General features: G+C 40.5%; 1 protein-coding gene across 2 annotated transcripts in view; it reads left to right on the top strand.

Moving 5' to 3' along the window:
- Dgkg (diacylglycerol kinase gamma) overlaps nt 1-26,162 on the top strand; it is a 210,750-nt gene that overhangs the window by 23,588 nt on the left and 161,000 nt on the right. For both annotated transcript variants that reach the window (XM_070029774.1, XM_070029773.1), the window contains exon 2: nt 15,792-16,104. In XM_070029774.1, the coding sequence (XP_069885875.1) occupies nt 16,038-16,104 (67 nt within the window). In that variant the 5' untranslated portion in view covers nt 15,792-16,037. The remainder of the gene's footprint in view (nt 1-15,791; nt 16,105-26,162) is intronic.

Raw genomic sequence — 26,162 nt, 5'->3', positions numbered from 1 at the left:
CTCAAGTGGTAAAGTGCTAGTCTTGAGCTGAAGAGCTGAGGGACCGTACCCAGGCCCAGAGTTCAAGCCCCACAACTGACCAACATAAATAAATAAATAAATAAATAAATAAATAAATAAATAAATAAATAAATAAAGATGCTTCACTTATGGAAGTAAGGGTGTAGCTTAAGTGGTAGAGCACCAGCCTTGAACAAAAAAGCCAAGTAAGGGTGAAAAGATGCAAATCCCCTGGTGTATACACAAAAGGATGTTTCATTTATCTTCTAATGTGCTTAGGTCTTTATTTGCTTTTCCATCACACTTGAATACTGAAATTTATCCTAAATATATTGACAAAGTCATGTGGATTTGTATTTTTTTTAATAGTGCATTGATAGATTTGAATCTGTTGACTCATCTTTTGCTTTCTTGGAATGAGAATCTAGGCATTGGTCTTTTGATATTAGACAGGATTTTACTATTCTATGTGGAGTTTTGCTTAATTTAATAAGTGAGGTGGTCTTTAATTTGTTTTGTTTTGTTTTGTATTTTCTTCATTCAGTTTTTGTAACCAGGAAATATGGCCACATAAAATAATGTAAGTTAACATAATTTTCTAGATTGGTACATTTCATCTAAGAAGAGAATTATCTGTTCCTTGATAGTTACTTGAACTTGCCTTAACATTGTCTGGACCAGGGGCAAGTATCTCTTTGGATATTGATTCAGTCTTGTCCCCTTTTACTGGGCTAGTCTGGCTTTTCTATTTCTTTTCTTTGTTTGAGGAGGGGGTTTGAGTCATGGGACTTGAACGAGGATCCTATGCACTGTCCTTGAGCTATTTTGTTCAAGGTTAGAACTCTACCACTTTGAGTCACAGCTCCACTTCCAGTTTTCTGGTGGTTAATTGGAGATAAGAGTCTCACAGACTTTCCTAACCAGGCTAGCTCTGAACCTTGATCCTCTTATCTCAGTCTTCTGAGTAGCTAGGGTTACAGGGTGAGCCTCCAGCTCCCAGTTCTTCTTGACACTTTTTAAAAATTTCTTTATTGCAATTAAGTGATTACATAAATTTCACAGTATTGTGGGATAGTGATACTAAGCTAAATTCACAACACATTTTAACCTCCACAAGGCAAATTGTCATTATCATGGTCTATAAAGGTTATGAACTCCACAAACTTTGACAATACAACTATTTCTTCCAAATTAGGTGCTATGTACATTTCTTTCCTTTTGCTTAGTATCAGCTGTCCCTCCTCTCTCAGTCCCTCCTACACTTTGCTGCCCTTGAATTGCTTAGTTTGTTTTCATCCATGTCCAGTGCAGCTGATGGGCCCCTCTGCTGTATTTTTCCCGTTTCCCTCTGATTCTGTGCCCTCCTCCTAGCTTCCCGCAGATGTGCATATGTATATACCATATGTGGGGTCAAGAACATAGAGTCATCTAAAAATGATGTAACAAATTAAGAAGAGGTCCTTTGTTTCTTGAGTCCTGTTTACTTTGTCTATCTCATTGCGTTTGGACTTTAACATCCACATATCGGGGAGACCATGTGCCATTTGTCTCTCTAATCTTGGCTTATTTTGTTCAACATGATTTGTTCTAGTTCCATCTATTTCCCTGTGGATGCCATTATTTTGTTCTTTCTAATAGCTGTGTAATATTCCATTGTACATAAGTACCACAATTTATGGATCCATTCATCAATAGTGGGGTGTGTGGGTTGTTTCCATATCTTGACTATTGTGAACAGTGCATCAGTGAACATGGAGGTGCAGGTGTCTTTATACCCGGTAGCTCAGGGTAGATGCATAGGAGTGGTATGGCTGGTTCGTAGGGAAGGTCTGTGTTTAGTTTTCTGAGTTACCTCCAGACTGCTTTCCAGAGTGATTGAATTAGTTTACATTCCCACCAGCAGTGCACTAAGGCTCCTACTTCTCTGCATCCCCACCAGCATTTGTTGTTGGCTGAATTTAGGATATAGACCATTGTGACTTTGGTAAGGTGGTTGAGTCACTTATGATAGTTTATATTTCCTCAAAATTTTTCCATTGCATTTAGGTTTTCAAATGTACCAAAATGTTGAATAAGGTATTCTCTCATTGATTACCAAAATCTTTTATATTTTTTGTGTAGAATTTAAATTTTATTCTTAAATCTCAAACCCACACATATATTTCTATTCCTTCTTTTTCTAATCCTCAATTATCAATTCTTAAAACAAAATCTTTTATATTTATAGTTATGGTTTCTGCTTTGTTCATAATGTTGCTACTATATGACACAAGGTAAAAGAAGCATTGCCCATGGCAATATTCCAGAACACATGGCAGAAGATAGCCATTGAGGAATACAAATATATTCCTCATAATTTTAAATATTGTCATTTCAATTAAGACATTTCCCAGATGGGTCATGACTCCCCTTTCGGGAACCACAGGTGGACAGGGTTGGAACCTGGTGGGCATGAAGTAGGGGAGCAATTTTATTTCCCATGCAAACCAGTGAGGCTGCTGCAGTGTGTCCTGGAGCCCTTAATCCATTCTATGTTCAGTAGCTAGATGACTTTGTAGAGAGTGGAGTCAATAAGATTGAAGCTCTCTCCCAGCAATAATTCCATTTTCCTCCCAGAATGTTTGAATCAACTCTTTGCTCTTATCATGTCATTAATGCCATCCATCTTTGTTTTTTATATTTATTTAGGTTATAGTTCATTAGGTGGCAACAGCAGGAAGATGCTACTGTACTTACTAAATTGTTGACAATTATTAATAGTAGCAGAAAAACTATGCAATGTGAAGGGCCTTCAATAGAGGTTAAATGCATTTTATTATGTGTATCTAAAAATTATTCCATAATGAACAATTCAAAGTCACCTGGACATGATAATAGTTCCATAACCTTAGATAAGTGACTTAATCTTTTTGCTTCAGTTTCCTTGGCTTTAAAATGAACACAGTAGCATGTCTTTCTCACATGGCATATATGTTCAGTTAACAAGATACAGTAATTAATGCCAATTGTCACACAGTAAAAGTTAGCTATTACTTTATTTTTGAAACTGGATTCTAGACACCTTTGGTGTACCCAAAGGTGGCCATATAGAAATATTGTCTGGGTTAGGAGGGAAGGGTTAGCTCCCTGGATACTGTTGTCCATGGTGCTGAATCATTATTGCATGATTATCCATTACAATGTTGTGGTTAAAGAAAGAAGTACCTAACTATTCAGAGCATTCTACAAACTAAATCTTAGACTCCTGGAAGGGGCAGAAAATCCATTCTTAGGGAGTTTGCAACCTAAGGATGATATTAATAACCTTTCTGTGGCCAGTGCAGATGTTAATAGGATATGAGCTTTACATTTAGGCTGACTTGGAAGACTCAGTGATCTATAAGGAGTCTGGTCCTATGTACAGTGGTACAACAACACTTGCCTGGTAATAGTATGTTGAAGAGTACATGTATGTGGAGCCAATAGACTCAATACATGATTGTTGTTGTTTGTGTTATTATAATTAAAATAAAGAGGAGGGAGAAAGGGAAAGGAGATTAGAAAGTAAGCAATAGAGAGGGAGAAGGGAAAATATAGGAGGTTCAGGAAGTGGAAAATGGTGATGGTCCAACTGACTACAAGTTCCTCCTGCCTCACATAATTCACTCAGTGTGGCTTCACATTCTGTTCCAAAATTGAATACTGCTTCTCTGATGTTGTTTTGCTGTGGTTATTTGTAAGCGCATGCGCATACATACAACACCTTACTACCACCACACCTCCTGGTGTTCTGAACCTGCTCATGGGCCACACTCATGCTTTAAGACCAGAACTTGTGGCCTCTCTTCTGGGACAGTTCTGGTTCTAATGTGGAGATGAACAGCGGGCATTTTCTTGCTTTCTTGGAAGGTTTTGTTTCTGCTTTTTGTCCATTCACTTTATGGAAAGAAATGCTTATTACTCATTCTTTGCCTGCCCTAGATGACATATTTGGCACCCAATGTCACAAGTATGAAAAATAGATGTAGATTGAAAGGAATGGAAAAATTCTGCAGGGAATATAAGTCATAACATGAGAAAATTTGGAACATGGCAGAATGACAGGTTTCTGGCAATCTTGGAGCTCTGGCTTCTCTGTAATATTTTCCTGCCTCAGAAAAATGGGGATTGTCGTGAGTAATTGAGAATCTGTCTGCCTGAGGGGCCCTGAATGAGAAGGGATAGCTCCAGCTACTCCAAGTTTCTCCTCCTAGACCTGCTCCTTATGTTAACAGCAAGCAATGGATACAACAAACCAGCATATTGCTGGGTCACCCTGAATTTCCATAGATATTGGGTGAGCTCCAAGAATTTCCTTTTATGACTTATTTCCAGATAATGTTATTGTTGCTGGTATGGGTTCTAAACTTTAGGTACCACTGATACAAAGTATTATGACTTGCTATGACTCACAACTATTATGTAAATAAGCCTTGTAACAATCTAATAAAGCATGTATTAATGGTATTATGCCCATTTGGAGATGGAGAACAAACTATATCACACCACATATTTGTGTGTAATAGAGTCAGGATCTGAATCTTGATCTCTATAACTCCAAGGCCAGATTTGGGCTGGATGAATAGTTTGGCAGAAGTTTCCCCTGACACTGAATATGAGTCTAGAGAAGATATTTCAGATTTTCTCTCATGATCCTTTCTTATTAGCCCCTCAATTGAAGTCCACAATCAGACCTTTCTGTTGCAGTCTATGTACAACCTCTCTTTAACATCTCCACAGCAGCACTCTAGGAACAAGGCTGAGTGAATGTGCTTCCAGGTTTCACAAGATTTTATTGGTCTCCTGTCTGACCTCCAAATCTCTAGCACGTTTTGCATTTTATTCATTCTGTATTTATGTTCAATACGTTTTTCTTTTCTCTATACTTATAGTGGCCTTCTGGGGGCATGCGGTGGTTTTTCGTTTAACTTTATTCCTGCTGGAGGATAAGTCTGGCTTATTGAGAGTATCAGCACTTACAAGGGTCAGGTTCTTAGTATTCAACACTAACTTACCCAGAGGTATTGTGATAGAGAAAAGACCATGGACCTTGGAACCAAAAGGACTTGACTTTAATACCAGAGTCCTATCACTTACTAGTGAATTTCTACAGCTATAGAAAAAAATCCATAAAAATACCTTCCTGGACAGATGCTGTTGGCTCAAAATGGTATTCCTAGCTACTCAGGAGGCTGGTATCTGAAGATCTGTATTCAAAGCCTGCCCGGGAGGACAAATTCAAGAGACTCTGATCTCCAATTAATCAACAAAAAGCAACAAGTTGCTCAAGTGATAGATCACCAGCCTTGAGCAAAAAAAGAGTACTAGGCCCTGAGTTCAAGCCCCAGTAGTGGCACAAAAATAAATTACCTACCTCACAGGGCTTGGTGCCTGTTACAGATTAAGTGAATTAAGCCCCAAATGGGTTCTAGTCTACGCAGGAGGTTGTTACGTTATTGCTTGTTGTTACAATGATTTGTTGAGCAGATGAACAAATAGATTAATTAATGACGCATTCTCAGGCTATCCACACTCCTCAGACCAACACTATGTATGACAAAGGCAACCCCTGGAGTAGGGTTCTCACCTTTCCCCACCTCCTGTAGGTGGTTCCTCTCATAGGTACCAACAATCACTAGTGGCTGGACCCACATCTGAGAAACGCAGTTCAGCCAGACATGCTTTGATTCTCCCCTTCACCCTGAGACGACAAATGAGGTACAAAATGCTCCTCACATGAATGTGTTTCCTGAATTCTTATGTAGTTGCAAGGCTTTATTTTTATACTTAAAGATTATGTTGGTAATCTACTGAGTTATTAGAGACTACTCATATTTACTATTCATAAACTCAAATTAGCTCATGACCAAGTTCCCCGAGGGCTCTAATTCAGTTATCTATGGAGTCAGGCAGGCTCTGAAAGCTGAAGGCATGATGAAACATGAAACCCTACGGCCTAGGGGAAGGTCACACTATTATTGCAATGTCAGTCTTGTTTCCATTTGGTTGTGATTTTCAGCTACTGCCATAATTTCTTTGTAATTTAAAAAACTACAGCTTAACTTCATCAACATCACATGAGTCTGTAGAGGATATTTGGTTAACTCTACAGTCTACAGTGATAGACTTACATCAAAAGTATTTTTAGCCTATAATTTTCCCATTAGTAAAATTTTAAGACATGAACAAGTTGCATTTCAAGCATAGATCATGTACATCATTTTTAGCCTATAATTTTCCCATTAGTAAAATTTTAAGACATGAACAAGTTGCATTTCAAGCATAGATCATGTACATCATGTTGCTAAACAAATATGTCTGTAAATACACCCAAAGTGCCTATACAGTTGTGTAGGTTATCTCTGGCTGCGTAACTAAGTACTCTAAAACTTGGTGGCTCAGCCATGGTTTTATTATTCTTCAAGATTGTGTGCACTGGAAATTCAGACAAGGCTCAGCAAGCATAGGTTATCTTTACTCCCCAAGATGCTTACCAATTCTGTGCAATTCAAGTTGGCTTCTGTCTTGCATGTCAGGATGACTTCCACAAATGAGTGGTGACAGGAATGGTTTGACTAGGGTCTCATAAATCTGGGACTTCAGGTCTCATCACCAGCTTAGGTGCTCAGTTTCTCCTCCATGGAATAGTAAGCCTCCCTCCATCCATGTGGTCCCTGGGTAGTCTGTCCAGCAAAGTGGATGAACTTCTTACAAGGCAGTTTGGTGTTCCCAAGAACATAATAAATGAAAGCTGCCAGACTTTTGCAGACAGTGTTGCTTCTACTGCTTCAGTATGGCTAAAGGTAAATTACAGGCACATGGGAAAATGGACTAAAAAGATTCCAAAATATCAGGAATGGTGGAGGACCATTAATATAACTGGCAATGACAATAGTGACGATTCATTGATGAATTCAAGTAACATATTACTAATATGCTATCAATAAGTACTTGCAGCACACTATCGTGTTAAACATAATAAAGTGATTATAACTATCACATATAAATGTATATAATAAAGTGATTGGGAGAGTTATAGATTATAACTTTGATACCTGTAAGTTTATAGGATAGTATTTCAATATGAAAATGTGTATACCAATTCATATTTCTATATATAAAGTCAGCCACTCACAAATACTATTATCAGCAACTCATGTCTTCTGTTCCTCTTTAACTCTTTATTATCTGTTCTTTATAAGGACATGCAGACCGATATGGTAGGAGTTTTATCCCAGGTAAGTTATCTCACTCACAAAAAGAAAAAGATAAGTCGGGCACTGGTGGCTCACTCCCTTAATCGTAGCTACTCAGGAAGCTGAGATTTGAGGATCACGGTTCAAAGCCAGCCTGGGCAGGAAAGTCTGTGAGACTCTTATCTCCAATAAACCACTCAGAAAACCAGAAGTGGCACAGTGGCTCAAGTGGTAGAGCGCTAGCCTTGAGCTGAAGAGCTAAGGGACAGTGTTCAGGCCCAGAGTTCAAGCCCCCTGACTGACAGAAAAGAGAGAAAGAGAGAGAGAGAGAGAGAGAGAGAGAGAGAGAGAGAGAGAGAGAGAGAGAGAGAGAGAGAGAGAGAGAGAGAGAGAGAGAGAGAGAGAGAGAGAGAGAGAGAGAGAGAGAGAAAGAAAGAAAGAAAGAAAGAAAGAAAGAAAGAAAGAAAGAAAGAAAGAAAGAAAGAAAGAAAGAAAGAAAGAAAGAAAGAAAGAAAGAAAGATCCACTTTCCCAGTGGCCAAGATGTTGCAGCTAGTGTTATGAAGTAGACAGGACATTGCTTCTGCCCTAAAGAAATTCAATCTTGTAGGAAAGCAAGTTACATACAGAGTGCTCAGTGTCATAATACAGGAAACTCCAAATTGTTATTGAGCACAAAGAAAATTTTCCCCAGCTCAGGCTAGGAAATTAAGAGGAAATTAGTGTAGGGGATACTTGAACTGAACTATGGACCATGTAGGAGTCACAAGGTTGAAGAAGGAATCGCAGGAACAAGAGCCAGAGAAGGGGCAGTTGTCAAGATGTGACTTGTCTCAAATCTAGGGAGAGAGAAAACTCTTATCTTTTCTAGCTCCCAGTCAGTTTTCCCTTATAAAAATTGGACTCATTATGGCTTTGTTATAAATTTTCAGATGCATATAAATAAGTTCCCCCAATCTGATGTCATATTCATGAACTAATGTTTTTAGGAGAGCGAAGAGGAGATGAAGAGGTGTTTGTTCCTGGATAATTGGGTATGGCTGATTCATTCGAATGAATAGAGACCTGGGGTGCAATTCAATCCTCATTGAATTTGTCGTCTCCTTCTGACTCGTGATTTCCATGCTGACATCTGTATAGAACAAATAGAGTTTGATCCTGGATATGAAATTGCAGAGCTAGAAAAATGTGTTCGAAACCATTATTTCCACCCCCTCATTTTATAGACAAGGAAACTGAGGCCCAGGGAGCCGAAGCAATTGCTCAGAGTGGCATAGCTTCAGTGACATAAAATACTCCTCTTCCATCCAAGTCAGACAATATCCAATCTGAGTTTTATTTAGAAAACCCTATTAAATTTTGTTCTGTCAGGAAAGATGCTCCGGGTGGTAATAAGAAGATTGTTTACATTGAAAAGAGCCTTTGAGAAGGGAGTGATTGGGCTGGTGCGGAAAGGGGGATGCTGACTGATGGGAGCCAGTACAGCCTGCTTGCTGTGTGTTAGCTATCATCTCCATCAAAGGGCAGAAGCAAGAGGTGGGCCTTCACGTGGATCCATCTGGAGAGTTAAGCAGTGTTCAAGCCCCTAATTCTTCCTGATAGAAATAAAGAACAGTGTGGCTCCTTCCACTGTGAAGCGGAGCTCTGAACGATGTTGGAAAACAGTGATAAAAATATTAGCCCAGTGCTAATGGCTCATGTCTATAATCCATGCACTTAGGAGGCTGAGCACTGAGGATCAAGGTTCAAAGCCAGCCCAAGCAGAAAAGTCTGAGAGGCTCTTTTCGCGAATTAACCAGCAAAAAGCCAGAAGTAGAGTTGTGGCTCAAGTGGTAGAGTACCAGCCTTGAGCAGAAAAAGCGTAGCAGCCTGAGTTCAAGCCCTGAGTTCAAGGCCCAGTACTGGGTCATGCGCTCTCTCTCTCTCTCTCTCTCTCTCTCTCTCTCTCTCTCTCTCTCTCTCTCTCTCTCTCTCTCTCTCTCTCTCTCTCTCTCTCTTCTCTCCTCTCTCTCTACCTCTCCCTCCCTTCCTCCCTCTCTCTCTCTCTTTCAAAATATGAATATTTGCAAGTTATTACAACACACACATTTTTGTTTCATTATCTTCCCTCAACAAGGGCACAGGCTCTTTCAGGAAGCTTCTAGACCTTTGTGTCTTTCAACTTCATAATTTCCTGCTTATTCTCCTCACATCAGCTTGGGCGGTAATTAGCTTTTTGGGTATCTGTCTCCTTCATAGAATCATCAGGTACCACAACACAGAAATATTGGAACACAGTTGGGATGTATTTGCTCAAAGAGATCCGAAAGGATACAGAAGTGTCCTTTTTATCCAGAACTAGTCAAATGGGTAGTGGTTTGTTGCAGGAAGTAGGGAAGGGACTTCCAGATACGTTGAAAGCACAGCTTATTTAGTCCACTTCCTAGCTCAGGTTTATGAGGTCTTTCCATGTGCTGGGCATTTTACTCATGCTAGAAATAAACAGAAGGTTAATCTGGTAGAAAGTGGAACATATGGGGCAAGAGCTAATTGAGGTGAGAATGGGTGAGTTGTTACCATAGGTAAAGGAATTTCTAGAACTGTCTGAGAAGCCAAGGCAGGAAGCCAAAGGGTTTTAAGCAAGAAAGTGTCAGTGTCATTTGGTTCTGGGTGAGGAAGAATTCTATGAATAGATATGGAGCAATTTATAAGCTATATTGTTAATTGCAAAAACAATTTACAAGCCAGGGACTAGTGGCTCATACCTGATCTCAGGACACGGAGATCTGAGGATCATCATTCAAATCCATGAAACGCTTATCTCCAGTTAACCAAGAAAAAAAACACTTTCAGAGCAGAGGTGCTCAAATAATAGAGTACTAGCTCTAAACAAAAAGCCAAGCAAGAATGTGTGGCCTTCAGTTCACCCTTAATACCAGCACCAAAAAATGTGCAAACAATAATCTATCATGTGTGTGCTACCTTTTTATGTAAGAAAAAAAAGGAGAAATAAGGCATTCATGTCTCTACTCTTTGTGTAAGAATAAACCCAGGTGGGATAAATAGAAATGTTCAGACGTAAAAGGGAAGGATGGGAACCAAACAAAAGGAATGGAAAAGCCATGTTTGTCTGCATCCACTTTTTATATAGTTTAACTTTTGGGACTATACTGGAGAGAAATCCACAGCAATGGTAAAAACACCCTAACATGAAGAACAAGCGTGGAGTGTGGAAGCGGGGGAAGCTGACCTCAGCAGCTTTGGAGAAGAATATTTGGAGGAGAACATGTTGGCTAAAAACAAAAGAACGGTAAACAAATCATGAACTCTGTTTTCACATCAGTGTGGACCAGCAATTCTGAAAGTACTCTCTGTGTATTTTAAGACTGAGCAAATAAGTATATTGTAGATAATGAAAACAAAAACTTTCGGAGAAGAGAACTGGAAAATATGGAACAAAGGAAAAGCTAAAATGGACGCTGTGGTATTGGGTTAGTGCTGGAGGTACAAGTGGAACACGGTGCCATAGACAGCTGGAAAGACAGACAGATGTGAGGTGTGTTTGTGTATACATGCTTAAATTTCCTAGCTCTGCCCTTGGTAGGACCTAGAAGCAATGACAAAGCTCCAGAGCCATGAGCATACCTAAGGTCCAAACTTGGCTTTCAAATATCACTCTCCCCTAAAAGAAATCAAGGCTCCATGGGGAGAAGACTAATTTTAGAACCAGGACTGACAAGGTCAGGACGAACCTGAAATATTTTGCATTGCCGAGAAAAAAAGATATGTCCAAAGAATGAAGGGAATACGTTTAAAAAACAAAAACAGCTGAACATCAGTGTTTTATACCCATAATTTACTCTGGAATGCAATGTTACTCTAGAAGCTGAGATCTAGGGGACCATGGTTTGAAGCTTGATGGGCAGAAAAGTTTGTGAGACTTCATCTTCAAAATAACCAGCAAAATGCCAGGCCAGAGGCATGGCTCAAGTGGTAGAGCCCTAGCTAAGCAAGCAAGCCAAGCAAACACAGGACCCTGAATTGAAATCTCAGTACCAGCAAAATAAACAAATAATATTAAAAATTAATTTTACAAAAACTGTAAGAGCTGCCTCAAACAAGCTTTTACTGTTCAAATCTGGGACAATTTGAGAACCCAGCTAAAGACAGTACATTGCTACATTTTACATATATATATATATATATATATATATATATATATAGTACAATACTATAGCTCACTAAATAAACTATCCATGAATACTTAAAATGATACATCTTAATTTAGTATCCATTTATATTTACCATTATTTACTATCTGCAAAAATTATTTACATCTACCTGTTACTATTCATATCATTCTAAATAGTACATATATATAGTATTCACAGAATATATAGTATTCACAGTATTATCATAAATAAATTATTTATGATAATATATGCAGCTATAAATCAAGATCAGAGAACAGAAGTGCTATGCAGTAGAATTCTAGATAGTAAATATAAAGAGAATGCTGCAGTTTTTAAATTGCATTTGCAGTGATAACCCAAGCAGGAGTTGTCAGGGGATATGAAAATCAGTGGATGGAAGTTTGGTGAGTCATACTCACTACAGCATCTAAGCATGACTATCTGCTTCCCTTACCTCTGGTGCAATTCCATGCAGGTCACAACTCATTTTCATGAATGAATACTAAAGACCCAAAACACCTGGCACACATGTAGTATATACTTGACAGATATTTGTTTAATAACTTTTTAATTTCCTTACAATGTAGTTAAAGAATGAAGTCTTTATGATATTGATTCTTGATAATTGTGGAGACTATTTCTTTATGGTCTAGCCCAAAATTGACATTTGTAAATGTTCTATGACAGTATATATCTTAAAAGGTATTAGAACCCAGCACCAGTGGCTCATGCCTGTAATCCTATTCAGGAGGCTGAGCTCTGAGAATTGAAGTTCAAAGCTAGCCCACATAGACGATCTGTGTGACTCTTATCTCCAAATAGCCAGCCAAATGCTGGGAGTGGTGGCATGGTTCAATTGGTACAGTACCACATGTGAACAGAAATAACTGAGTGTGGCCAAATGCCAGTGGTTCATGCCTCATGCCTTTAATCCTAGCTATTTGGGAAGCTGAGGTCTGAGGATCAAAGATCAAAACTGGCACAGACAGGAAAGTCGAGACAGTTACCTCCAATTAACGACCAAAAAGCTGGAAGCAGAACCACGGCCCAAATGATAGGGTGCTAGCCTTAAGCAAAAAAAATCTCAGGGACAGCACCCAAGTCCTGAGTTCAAGCCCCAGGACCAGAACAAAGGGAAGGCGAGGAGAGGAGGAGCTGAGAACTAGTGTTCCTCGCCTGTAATCCTGGCTATACAGAGGCTGAGATCGGAGGATTGTAGTTCAAAGCCAGCCCAGGCAGGAAAGTGCCTAAGACTTTTACCTCCACTTAACCATCAAAGTCCAGAAGTAGAGTTGTGGATCAACTAATAGAGCACCATCCTGGAATGAATGGGTGGCATCTAGGCCTTGAGTTCAAGTCCCAGCCCACACACAAAAAGAGTACTCTAAAATAATGATTAAAACTATAGTAAATATACAAAGCAGTGACATAACAGGTTATTATCATTGCAAAGTATTATGTACTGTACATAATTATGTACAGTACAACTAGCAGTGCAATACCTTTGTTTAACCTCAGCACCTATACAAACATGAGTGATATGTTGAACCACAATACTACAAAAGCTAGACTATCATTAAATCACAGGAATTTTCCAGCTCCCTGTAGTTTTATGAGACTATTGTTGTTTCTGCAGTGTGTTATTGACCAAAATGTGCTTATATGGGCATGACTACACTTAATGCACATGTTTTATGAGGACTAAATTAGATAATATACATAAAGAATAAAGCATAGTGTCAAATGTGTGTCCATTAAATGATAGCAGCAGCAATGGTAATAACAGTTGTGATGTTGAATTCCTCTGTATGATGGAAAATACTTCGAAAGAACATTCTTTGCTTTTTGTCTGACTTGATCATCAGGGACAAGATCGTAAAAAGCTCTGTGGATCACGCAAAGATTATATCTCCTTCTGTAGGCTTCAGAAAGCATTGAAGAATTATATTGCCAGGAGAGATGTGATCTGGTTGGCAATTTGCAGAGCAGATTAAGAGGAAGAGAGCAAACCTTGAGGCACAGACACCAGCACAAAGCTGTTGAAAACAACTAGACAGAAATGGTTAGGGTTGAGCTCAGGAATGCGTTGCTATGACAGAGCGGGGAGAGCATCCTATGGACAGTCACACCTCTGGATTGATGCTTGGTTGAGAAAAGGGGGTGGAGCTCAAGCTCAAGCTCAGCCTTCACACAGGGTATTGGCTTTTCTGGGATATGTACAGAGTAAAGGGAAGATCAGGTTGGGAGTCCTGGAAAGTGCTGATTTGGAATACACAATGGTGTCGCAGTCACTCTGGGAGAAAATATGAATATTGAGATTTGGATCATGGGAGCAACTCAATGCTGGAAAGTTGTGGAAGCTATGGAGGTGGGTGGGGTGCCTCAGGAAAGGACGGTAGGGTTAGAAGAGAGCTACAGAGAAGATTTTGGAAACATCAGTATTTAAAGATGGCAAAAAGGAGAGACTGAAAGAGATTAGGGAGAGGAAAACTCAGAAAGAAAATTGAGTCAGGCATCAGTAGCTCATGCTTGTAATTCTAGCTACTCAGGAAGCTGAGAGCTAAGGACCGAGGTCCAAAGCCAGCCTGGGCAAGAAAGTTGGTAGATCCTTTTTTGCCAGTTAACCACCAAATAGTCAGAAGTGTAGCTATGGTTTAAATAGTCATAAGCAAAAGAAGCTAAAGGACAATGCTCAAGTCCCAAGTTCAAATACCAGTACTGGTACACATACTCAAAATATATATATATATATATATATATGTGTGTGTGTGTGTGTGTGTGTGTGTGTGTGTGTGTGTGTATAGATAGATAGATAGATAGATATAGATAGATAGATAGATAGATAGATAGATAGATAGATAGATAGATAGATAGATAGATATCTTGGTTCAAAGTAGAAGCTTTTCTGCCATAAAAAGGTCTACAGAGAGAGAGAAAAAAGAGAGAGAGAAAGAGAGAATGGAGAAAGGAGGACTGAAAGGTACCTGTGGAAGTTGGAACTGGTGTTGTTAACAATATTAGGAACCAGAAAGCAGACTTTAGTCTACTGGTGGACTGAGGACAGAGATTAGACTTGCAAGATCCGGAGCTGCCAGGACTTTACCCCCTACCCAGAGACTCCCACTCACTAACTGTCCTTCCTTTCAGAGCTAGAACCTCTCTATTCCTCCCATTTCTTTCATTTAACCCTCCAGGTCTGGGTCCAGAGCAGCGAAGTCTACACATTCATCCAGAAAACTCTGCATATAGACCTCCCACTGGGACCTCCACGCTGCATGGCTCACATGCTCCAAGTTCCCTACACCTGCCTTATAGAGGGTCCCCTGGATGGACGCTTGATTACTAAAACTGGGCTTCTTTTTTAATAACGGACCATGTCTTTATTTCAACTCCTATTATGCCAAAGTGTTTTGGAGCTTTTCCTTAACCTCAAATTCAGAATAAGAAATAACATTTCTCTTTATGATCAATATACACATTGCATGTAGCATGAGAAAATTCTCATGAAGTAAAACTTTCTTATGGTAAATGTACCCTAATATTTTAAATTCTTTTTCATTCTATCCTATTCTGGTACATGTTTTTCATCCTGACTCACTACATTGATTTTATTACCCACAAAAATGATTTGATGAAATGTATCATTTTAGAAGAGGATCAAAGGCAAAGTGTTTGAATCTATTCCCCTTCGTGTCTGCCTAGGTTTCTCTGCCCTGAGGCTGACAGGTCTTTCTGCTAACCTCCTTTTAATGGCTCTGCTTCTGCCACTAGATGTTAGTCAGTTTGGAAATTATTTGAATTTCCAAAGTGACCTACCAATGGAAGATGAGCAGCAATAAAGGTGCAATTTAGAAGTCAGGCAAGCAGAGATGGCTTACCTTTCAAATTACCCCCACATAGGCTTCTGTTCCTATAATTACTAAGCATCTAACAGCCCAAGGCATTTTCATTTTGTTCCCTTAGGGTATCCCTAATACTGCTGTTTATCAGAGACATTTAAACTTTCCCAGAGTATGGAAGTATGGCCCACCAGCCAGGCACTGGTGACTCATGCCTATAATCCTAGCTCCAGGCTGAAACCTGGAAGATTAAGGTTTGAAAACAGTGGGATCAGAAAAGTCTGAGACTCCATCTCCAGTTAACCAGCAAAAAGCAGGACTGGAGGTGTGACTCAAGTGATAGAGTACCATCCATGAGGTAGGAAGTGATGGCCCACCTAGTCCCAGGCCACTTTGCCACTGATCTTGCTGTTCTGGTCTCTATGTTCTTTACAAACCTCCCACAACGGAGCCCTCCCAGAACCACTGGGCCATGGCCCTCTGTAGGCCTTTCAGTTGAGAATATTTGGGGATTTTTTTTTTCATTCTAACATTCTCATTTAAAATGGCTTTTCTGCTTTCACACAGGGAGCGGCAGGATTTTGGAATTCACCTGAATTGCAGCAGGAATGTTGCCTGAGGAATAGCAGTGATCTTTTCTCAGCTGACAAAAAACGTGCCTGCTACTGACATAGACACTTGAGTACCGAAAAGCCTCCTGGACGCTTTATCCACTGCACATCTGAGATGAGCCAGGCCCTGAGCTGGGCCTCGGCTTCGCCTTTCTGAACCAAACTCCATACCTGCTTCAAAGCCCTCAGACTCAGTTTGAAAATGAATGAAGAGCAATGGGTCTCCCTCACTTCTGAAGAATTTGATCAGCTCCAGAAATACTCAGAATGTAAGTAGATGCTTTCACCAAAGCAAGATGGGATTCCTCTCGGCTAGAGAGCAGAGTGATAGAATCACTGCAGTGCCACAGGGAGCGACAAATTCTATTACCTTATAAATGCAGAAATAATATCTTTAATATAAAGATAGAGTTACCTTTAGGCTCTATAAGTAATACATGCTCACTACAGAATTTAGATTGCACATGATAAAAGTAGAATAAGTTTAAGATTATCAGTAAGCTTTATTAGCATTTGGAAACATGATTTGCTTTGCATGGTTGCTTCTGTGTGGTTCTGTTTTTCTGAGCCTGTATTTCCCACTTTGCATAATATGGTAAGTATTTTTTTGAGTCAATTAAACCTCTTTATAGCATAATTTGGAAAGGCTGAGTGGTTAGTGTACTACTCTGACTTTTATACACTATTGGCATTTGGACTCAGAGCCTTATCTGAAAGACTGAACTCTACTCTATGTGCGCATCTCTCTGCGGCTGCTCTGGAAAAGTCCAGGCTTTTGCTTGGGCCCTTAGCTTCCCATTCATTGTGCCTGGGAACCATTTCAGTGCATTGGGTTACAGCAGAGCTAGAGATCATGCTCGCATGCAGGTACCCAGCTCTGCCCCTCATACCCAACCCAATCCTGACTAGGCCTAGGAATCTGGCTATCTTTAGTCCGAATCTGTACAACCACTGTCTGCACATGCAGAGTGGCCATCATTTCTTGTGCCCTGGCACTATCATTCTTCGAATGCTTTGGCCTTGTAGGACCCACCTCCACCACATTGTTCTAATCAACCCTCCCTTCCCATTAATTGTACTAGCGATTGCAAATCACTAGGCCTGTGACGTGCTGACCAGTCCTACTCAGCTCTTTATCTCCCTTTGGCATCCCCTTCTGTACATGCGAGGCAAGTTGCTCTTGTCTATCGCTCTATTCCAAGAATCGGGGGACCCAGACCAAGGGCTAGTGCTGATGCTTGCTCTCTGAACACTCCTGTACCTCCATTATCCGCTTCTGTACAAAGGTGGGCTACAAGTCTCACTCCATAGTCCCATTCAGCTTAACATCCTATGACTCTACGTGCTCTCCAAAGTCAACACAGATATAGGTCTACCTCCTTCCCACAATCTGGAGCTCTTGCGCTCTTGTCTAACCTCAATGAGTTTGGAGAAACTATAATATATTGAGTGGGAGCAAGGAATCACACTCCAGGGTCTGATCAGTTTAACTCAGCTTGCTCTACAGGACAGCAAAGTGCCAGACTCAGTCAGGGATGAAAAGTTAGCACAAAGAAAGGGCCTCAAGGGATCAGAACCTTGTTAGAGGGTAATGACCCAGGCAGTGACCAGCTCTGAACAACAGGAATCAGTTTCCATAGTTCCGGTAAACAGCATCTTAAGGAGAAGGAAATAGAAGGCCAAGAGAAAGTAATCCACGAAGGCATTGCATTTCACAACTTGGATGAGTTAAACAACATGAATTTATTATATCCAAGATGTTAGGAAGTCAGAAGTCCAAAATCAAGGTACCTTGGCACATTGGCTCCCTCTGAAGGAAGAAATGAAGGACCGAATGGTCCTTTGCATGTTTGTCTGGGGGGGCGGGGAGTGGTCAGCGGGTGTCTGTGTCCACCAAATTTCTCTCTCTTACAAGAGTATGGTCTTATTGAATTGGCTTCACACTATTCCAGCATGAACTCATCTTGACTAATCACCTGGGCAACAGCCCAAGGTAGGGTCACACCCTGAGGTCCTAGGGGTTGGGACATATGAATTGGAGCATAACTGAATAGCCCAAGCAAAGGCAGATGGGGCCCAGAGAGAGAGGGTATGTAGGAAATAGTAAGCAGAGTTCTTAGCTGCGGGCAAGGGAAGGAAAAGGAATCAGAAGATGTAAACAAAACCAGAAAGGTGCCGCCAAAGGAGTCTAGGAGAGAGCCAGCTGTGGTGACACACTTCTGTAATCACAGCATTCGGGAGGCTGAAGCAGGATGCTCACAAACATGAAACCAGCCTGGGCTACGTAGTGATAACTTGGCTCAAAATAAATAGGTATTTAGGGGCTGGGAAGGTGGCTCAGTGGTAGAGCACTTGCCTTGCATGCATGAGGCCCTGGGTTCGATTCCTCAGCACCACATATGCAAAAAGAAAAAAAAGCCGGAAGTGGCGCTGTAGCTCAAGTGGTAGAGTGCTAGCCTTGAGCTGAAGGACAGCGCCCAGGCCCAGAGTTCAGGCCCCAGGACTGGACCATAAAAAAAAAATAGGTATTTAAGTAAAAGAATGAGCCCTGGATTGAAGGGGAGAAAACAAGAAGGGGCTCTGGATATGCAAAGCACTAGAGGAATGAAAGAAACCAGAGTGTTTTGTAGGAAGAGATTCTTGGTGATTTGAGTTTGCAGCCATCATCTTTGCCCTCTCTGCCCCTTCCTCACAGTGTCCCAGTCTTAGGATGAGACAAAATGCCGTGATGTCATTCTAACAGGAGGTGGAAAAAAATTTCTTGGAAAATGATTAATCCTGAGGAAACCCTGAAAAAGTCACTTTCACCAATTTTAGACGCATTCTGGTATTCAGTGGGATTGCATTGCCATGGCAACCACTCTTCCATAACCATATAAACAGGAGATTTAAAATAGCGAAATAATGAAGTGTACAGCCTGAGAATTGAGAACTTTGTCCACTGGGTTAGTCAAGTAGGAGAACCTTGTTGTTCCATTTATGTTACATAAATCTGAACATTCTTCAGTGGCCTTCTGGAGCGGAGAGAAGCCATGTAAAACTGCTCTTGAGACTCATGTTTCTTTTAAATGTCTACATGTGATCATACACATAACATCTGTAATTAGCAGTTGGCTTATTGTAAATCAACAACATAAAATGTCAGAAGAGCTAAAGGGGAGTGGGGAGGGGAAGGGGGGGTGGCGGGGAAAGCTGAGTACTCTGGTGGCTCAGGCCTGTAATCCCAGCTACTCAGGAGCCTGTGTATTGAATATTCTGGTTCAAAGTCAGCCAAGGCAAGAATGTCTGTAAGTTTCTTATCTCCAATTAACCACCAAAATGCCAGAAATAGAGCTGTGGCTCAAGTAGTAGAGCACCAGCATTGAGTGAGAAAGCTAAGGGAGAGCATGAGTTTAAGACCCAATACCAGCACACATACACACACTCAAAACAAAGCACTAATACATGAAGAATTCGCTATTATAAAATAAAAATGGTAAACATTTTGAAAAACAGAAAGATGAGATGTAAGACTTATAATCTCATTTCTCATCGACAACCACTGTTAGCATGTTTGTGAATATATATAAGGATAAATATACCAAAATACATACACATATATATGTACACAGTTTTTGTCAGAAAACCTTGGAAGTGTACCTGTTATGCTTCTTGTTTGCTATATTATTCACCCTAACAATGTGCTTCCTTTAGCCCATTGCTTCATCAAAATTCACAGGTTTAACAACAGCCATTTTGGTGTTACCCATGATTCCATGGGCCAGGAACCAGTGGGCCTCACCAGCCTCAGTTCTACATGGTTGGAGCTTCGTGTGGGATACCTCAAACAATGAAGCACTAGGCCATCACAGGATAGTACCTTTGGTTTCTCCATGGAATTCTCTAGAGCTTCCTCATCTTCCAAGGCCTCTCCATGTGGTCACTATTTCCACTAGGGAACCTGGATTTCTTACATAGTTCCAAGAAGCTAAAAGCAACATCCATCAGATCTTTTTCATCCCTGAGCTCAAAAGTCCAAGAAAAGAATGTCTTCCATATGCCAGGGGTCTAAACAATCCCAGATCTGACCTAGATTCAGTGAGGTAGAGGATGGACTGAAAGGATGGACAGATGCCATCTTCGGGGGGCCATCATGTAATCCATGCAATCTAATATTCATTTAATCAAAACAGTTATTGCAATCCTCCAAAATTTCCTAGCATCCACAATGATTCCAGGCTCCTCACAGGCTTATCATGTCTAATCAGGCAAGATGATGTCTGCTTCCCATCCTGCCCCGATCAGACCTCTCTAGAGGAGTGAATTAATTGATTTCTGGGCTCTGAGGTTTGCAGATTGGATGTAGACAAACCAGATCTTATCTAGGAAATACCACTGGCATAATAAGGGGCTTCATAGCCTGATTATGGAGAAATGAAGATATTATGAAAATATTTACAAGAGAAGGGAAGAGAAAGTGAAGGACTTCTTATTCTATAAGCCAGTAAAGTGCTGTGTGGGAGAGATGCTAAATCAATTTTGACCGCTTCAAGAGTTAACCCGACAACTAATGGGAGGAGTCACAGGAAGACTTCAGTTAAAAGTATGGCATACAAGTATGATGGTTCACACCTGTTAGGAGGCTGAGATCAGCAGTATCACAAGTTGAAGCTAGCTGGCATGAAACTCCTCAACAGAAAAAGCTGGGCATGGTGGCTCATATCTGTCATTCCAACTACAGCAAAAAGCATAAATAGGAGGATGGTGGTTCAGACCAGCCTAAGCAAAAATATAAGACCTTATCTCAAACACAACCAAAGCAAAAAAGGGATGGAGGCATGGTTTAAGCAGTAAAACATTCACTAATAAGTGAGAAGTCCTGAGTCCAAACCCCAGTTTTACAAAATAAAACAGTAACAACAAAAGAAAAACAAGATGGCATACAGTAATCTCTAATGGTGAAAACTGTTGAAAGTAGAACAGAATTGGCTTGAAAGTGACTGAATGCTCTTTCCCTGGACCTGTAGGCAAAGAGTTGGCTGAGACATCACAGGAGAAATGAGAGTGTTAGGTGTCTTGTTGATTCAGATATATTCATCAGCTCTAATGCTTCGTTTCTTTTCTTCCATAGAGGGCATGTGCAGAGTAGGAATGCCCTTCAACAAGCCTCCTCCCAATAATTCTGATATTTGCTGGGAAGAGGAGAGTTCTGTGTGTGTGTGTGTGTGTGTGTGTGTGTGTGTGTGTGTGTGTGTGTGCGCGCGTGCGCGCATGAGCACATGCCCACATGCATGCATACGTGCATGCCTGCCCATCCTGGGGCTTGAATTCAAGGGCTGTCCTTGATCAAAGCCAGCACTCTACCACTTAACCCACATCTCCATCTCTGACTTTTTTGGTTGTTGTTTTTAATTGGAGATAAGAGTCTTGTGAGCTTCCCTGCCAGGGCTGGCTCTGAACTGCAAACCTCAGATCTCTACCTCCTGAAGAGCTAGGACTATAGGTGAGAGCCACTGGCACCTCGATTCTTCCCCAAAGAATTAATTCTTTAAAAGTTCTCTAATTTATTAATGATGGAAACTATTAGTTTTGTTCAGAAAGGAAAACAAAACTTATGGAGTATCAATTGGATTTTTAATTGTCTAATGCTTCCTACATTATCTAGTATTGATGTAGATGGTAAAGAACTTAAAAACTGGAAAGATCTTAACCATCAATTTTCATTTCTACCTGTTTTACAAACGAGAACACTGAAGCCAGAAGCCTAAGGCCAATCAGAAGGTCTTTGGCAAAACAAGAATTAGAACCAAAGTCTCTTGATTCTACTAGATGTTCCATTTATTTTAATTCAAGAAAGGCTTTCAAAATTCCCAACAGAACTCAGCCTTCAACTATAGCTTGGTATTTAGGCAGGTGGATAGATAGAAGATAGATGGATGGATGGATGGATAGATAGATAGATAGATAGATAGATAGATAGATAGATAGATAGAGCAATTAAATTATAATAAAGCAAAAAGGTAAATTTAAAGAGAATAAAACAACATGCATGTGATTTCAAAATATACTTTGCTAAAATCAGATGAAGGCAAAGTTTTTTACTTTAAGGTGTAACTATAGGGCTGGGAAGGTGGCTCAGTAGTAGAGTGCTTGCCTTGCATGAATGAGGCCCTGGGTTCGATTTCTCAACACCACATAAGCAGAAAAGGCCAGACGTGGCACTGTGGCTCAAGTGGTAGAGCACTAGTCTTGAGCTGAAGAGCTGAGCGACAGCGCCCAGGTTCACGGTTCAGGCACCATGATGGACAAAAAAAGAATTTTTTTAAAAGGTGTAGCTACAATTCAAAATTCAAAACCGTCAGTATTAGTAGCACAAGAGAAATCTTTACAGCAGATTTGCAAAACAGTAGTGGAACTTTGTTGTTTACATTGACCAGCAGAGTGCAACTTACACAGATGCTCATGCATTCCTAGCCCCATTCATTTCTTCAAGCAGCTCCCATCTTAAAAGGGAGAGCCATAACTCTTTCTCATCTGCATCTCCTTCAGCACAGCTGGCCTCCTTTTCCCTTAATGGTGACTAGGATTCTGCCCACATCGAGTCACAGAATCTCTGGATAAGGAGAAATTTCCATGGAACAATGGCTTTCAGAGTGCAATGTACATGTGAATCTTTTGGGAGTTTAAGTGAGGGTTCTGAGTTGGTAGGTCTGGAGATGTGCTGAGACTGTGTTTTATTTTTTTTGTCCTGGTGCTAGGGCTTTAACTGAGGGCCTCTTACTCTTGCCTGGTATTTTCTGCTCAAGGCTGGTACTCTACCACTTGACCCATACCCTTCACTTCTATCTTTTTGGCTGCTGGTTAATTGGAGATAAGAATGTCATGGTTCTGTCTTCTTGGACAGGCTTTAGATTACAATCTTTAGATCCCAGCCTCCCGAGTAGCTACGGTTAAGGGCATGAGCCACCAGCACCCAGCTTGAAACTGTGCATTTCTAACAAGCTCCAAGTAGAAATGATTCTGCTGGTTCCCGGACCCACACTTTGACTTACAACATGGACCAGATTGCCTGCTCTATTTCTCTACTTCCCCTGGAGATAGGAATGAGAAGACCAAATTATTTGAATGGAAAAAAAAAGCAGGAAATTTTACCAGTACAAATTTTACTACCATAAACAGGCATACTAGTCATTTAGATCACTTGTTTTTCATCAGAAAACTTTACTCTCTTAGAAAGAGTTTTCTTACATCAGACAAAATTCCTTGTACTTAAATATAAAACTTTCTCACAGGGTCCTGTGATTACACCTGTAATCCTGCTTGATTTCTTGATTTCTTCGGGATGAAGATGTGGGCCTTTAGTTGTAGTTCTTCTAGCTCTGGAACCTCTGTTTTCACATCATCTTCCCTCTTCCCGGATCTTCAGAAAACATTGTCCAAGCTTGGTATTGTTCTGAGACTGATATCTGAGACACTTGGTTTCAAGCCAGTCCAGGCATGAAAGCTTATGACACTCTTATCTCCAATTAACCAGCAAAAAGCCGTGCTATAGCCTTGAGCAAAAAAAAATCTAAGGCATCAAGCCTCATGACCAAAAAAGAAAAAAAAAAGCTAAGGCACAGCATTCAGTCCTTGAGTTCAAGCCTTAGTATCATCACAAAAACTTAACTTAGCTCCTAGAGAAGTCAGAGAAATGAAGAGTTATACACCTTTGAATTTCACTCTCATATATGGATTTTCAGATTCACCCTGGAAATTTTGATTTGTGATTATGTCAAAGTTTCACAGTTTAATAGTCTAGTGCCCAAACACTCAGTGTTTTTAACTAAGACAAACTATAAACGTTTGAGCTCTGATCCAGGCAGCACAGCTGGCAACACAAGAGTATGACTTGTTCACTCTGAGGACATCCCTTCACATACCAGGGTGGCAAAAAGGTGTCTGTGAACAGAGCCAATTTTTCTCCTTATAAAGGCTCTGAGCTTTCTCAAACACTGTAAACAAATGTTTGGTTTGGGTCCCAGAGTTCTTGGCACATAAAGCATAAAGAGACAACTTGGATTTGAGAAGTTCTCAGGCAGTCACCTTGCTCACAGAGAAGAGTCATCTAGACACCTGGTTTGGGGTAGATCTATTTGTTGATAGTCCAGCGAGTTTGAGTTTATACAAAATATATCCTAGTTTTACAAATCGGCTGAATAATTGACCTTCTGAGTCAAGTTCTTTGGTGTTGTCTGACTAAACAATGGAAAATACCTGCCATGTATAGCAAGTTTATTCATTTGTTCATTTATTTCTTTATTGTGGTGCTAGTAGTGGGGCTTGAACTCAGGGCTTTGGTGTTCTTGCTTGGCTTTTTTGCTCAAGGCTGGTGCTCTATCATTTGAGCTACCTCTCTGCTTCCATAGTAATTTTAGATTTGTCTGATACCTTTTTTTGCTGTTGTTGTTGGTCGTGGGACTTGAACTCTGGGCCTGAATGCTGTCCCTCAGCATTTCAGCTCAAGGCTAGAGCTCTACCACTTGGGCCACTGCGCCACTTCCAGTTTTCTGGTAGTTTATTGGAGATAAGAGTCTTTCCTGCCCACCTGGCTTCGAACCACAGTCCTCAGATCTCAGCCTCCTGAGTAGCTAGGATTACAGGTGTGAGCCACCAGTGACCAGCCTCTGATACCTTTTTTTTTATTTTGTAATAGTTATCCAAGTTGAGATGCTTCTTTTTTTTTCAATAGGTGTTTTAATTGTGAAAATAGCATACAGAGGGGTTACAATTACATGAGCAAGGTAATGAGTACATTTCTTATCAGACATTGTTGCCTCCTCCTTTGTTTTAGTTCAGATGCTTCTTTTGTTGTGCAAAGGGGTTTCAATTCAGCAAATCAGTTTATATGTGAAGTATATCTTGATCAATGTCACTCCTTCTGTCATTCTCCCCCATCTTTCCCAACCTCACCCATACCCCCTCAAGTGGCGTGGTTTTATTTCCACAGGTGAACTTTGAATATAATGACTATTCACCCACCCTTCCTCTCTCCATCTGTGTGTCCTACTCTCCTGCCCCCACCAGCTGCTTCTTAAGACAGCCTTCCCTTAAAGGATAAAATCATATCACAGAACAGGTGACCCCAATCCTGACTATCCATTTGAGTCCCCCAGGAAGTATTACAATATACGATATCCCGAGTGTCCCAGTCAAATGCTGATTTAATCATTCTGTGAAGAAGCCTGGGTTTTGGTGTGCATAGAGTTTCTCAGGTGGTTCTACCTTGCAGCCATGTTTGAAAGAGACTCATAGAGGAAGAGTCTTATACACTGACTTATCAGTATCCGTGTGTCTAGTGACTCACATAGTTGTATTATTATTTAGATTTGTTAAACATAGGAAGGACTCATTCATTCACTGTGTGCCTGTGAAGGGATCTCTTAAATTCTATGAACCTCAGATTCCTCCTCTAAAATAAGTCTAATTATTTCTCTTTCTCAGAGATCTGATTATTTATTATTACATTAGAAAATAGAAAATTAATAGAAATTAAATAGAAATTTAAATGAAATATCAAAGCTGGTACTAGGGCAATGCTTCACATATAATAAACACTCAACAAAGAACTATGGAACAGGCATGTTTTGTAAGCTCACAAATGGAAGTCAAGACTCCGTAAGCCTGGTGGTGGCATTATGATAAAGGCTTTGACAATGAAAGTTACATCACTGAACCCATAGATGGAGCTGACAGCTCAAAGGGAATGTTCCAAAGAAGCTCCTGGTCATCCTGTCTTCAAGGAAACAGAAGCAGTGGTCACTGAGGTGGATTGGTCATGCACAGAACTCACTCACCACTCCCAGAAACACAAACCCAGCCCAAAAATACCCTGAGAAGAAAGCTGCCATTAAGTACCAGGGGAAATCCAAGGAGGAAGTAATGTGCCTCAGATGTGAGAATTCTCAAATTTGAGAATTCCTTTTTCCTTTTCCAAAAAGGTGCTAATGCTAAGAACCTGTAAGAAGCCCATAGAACAAATGGAAGAAATATGGGATGAAGAATACCCTTCATAAAAAAATTAGCAGCCAGTGACAGTGGTTCATGCCTGTAATCCTAACTACTCAGGAAGCCGAAATCTGAGGATCCAGGTTCAAAACCAGCCTGAGCAGGACTTTTATCTGCAATTAAATACACACACACACACACACACACACACACACACACACACACACACACACACACACACACACACACACACACACACACACACACACACACACACACACACACACACACACACACACACACCGAAAGTAGTAGAGCTGTATCTCAAGTGGTAGAGCACTGGTCTTAGGCAAAAGGCTCA

The sequence above is a fragment of the Dipodomys merriami genome, unplaced genomic scaffold (genome assembly GCF_024711535.1).
Source record: "Dipodomys merriami isolate MVZ:Mamm:240054 unplaced genomic scaffold, mDipMer1.0.p SCAF_2, whole genome shotgun sequence".
In the NCBI taxonomy this organism is placed as follows: domain Eukaryota; kingdom Metazoa; phylum Chordata; class Mammalia; order Rodentia; family Heteromyidae; genus Dipodomys; species Dipodomys merriami.
The sequence above is the reverse complement of the archived record's forward strand: the minus strand, read 5'-3'. Positions and strand labels throughout refer to the sequence as shown.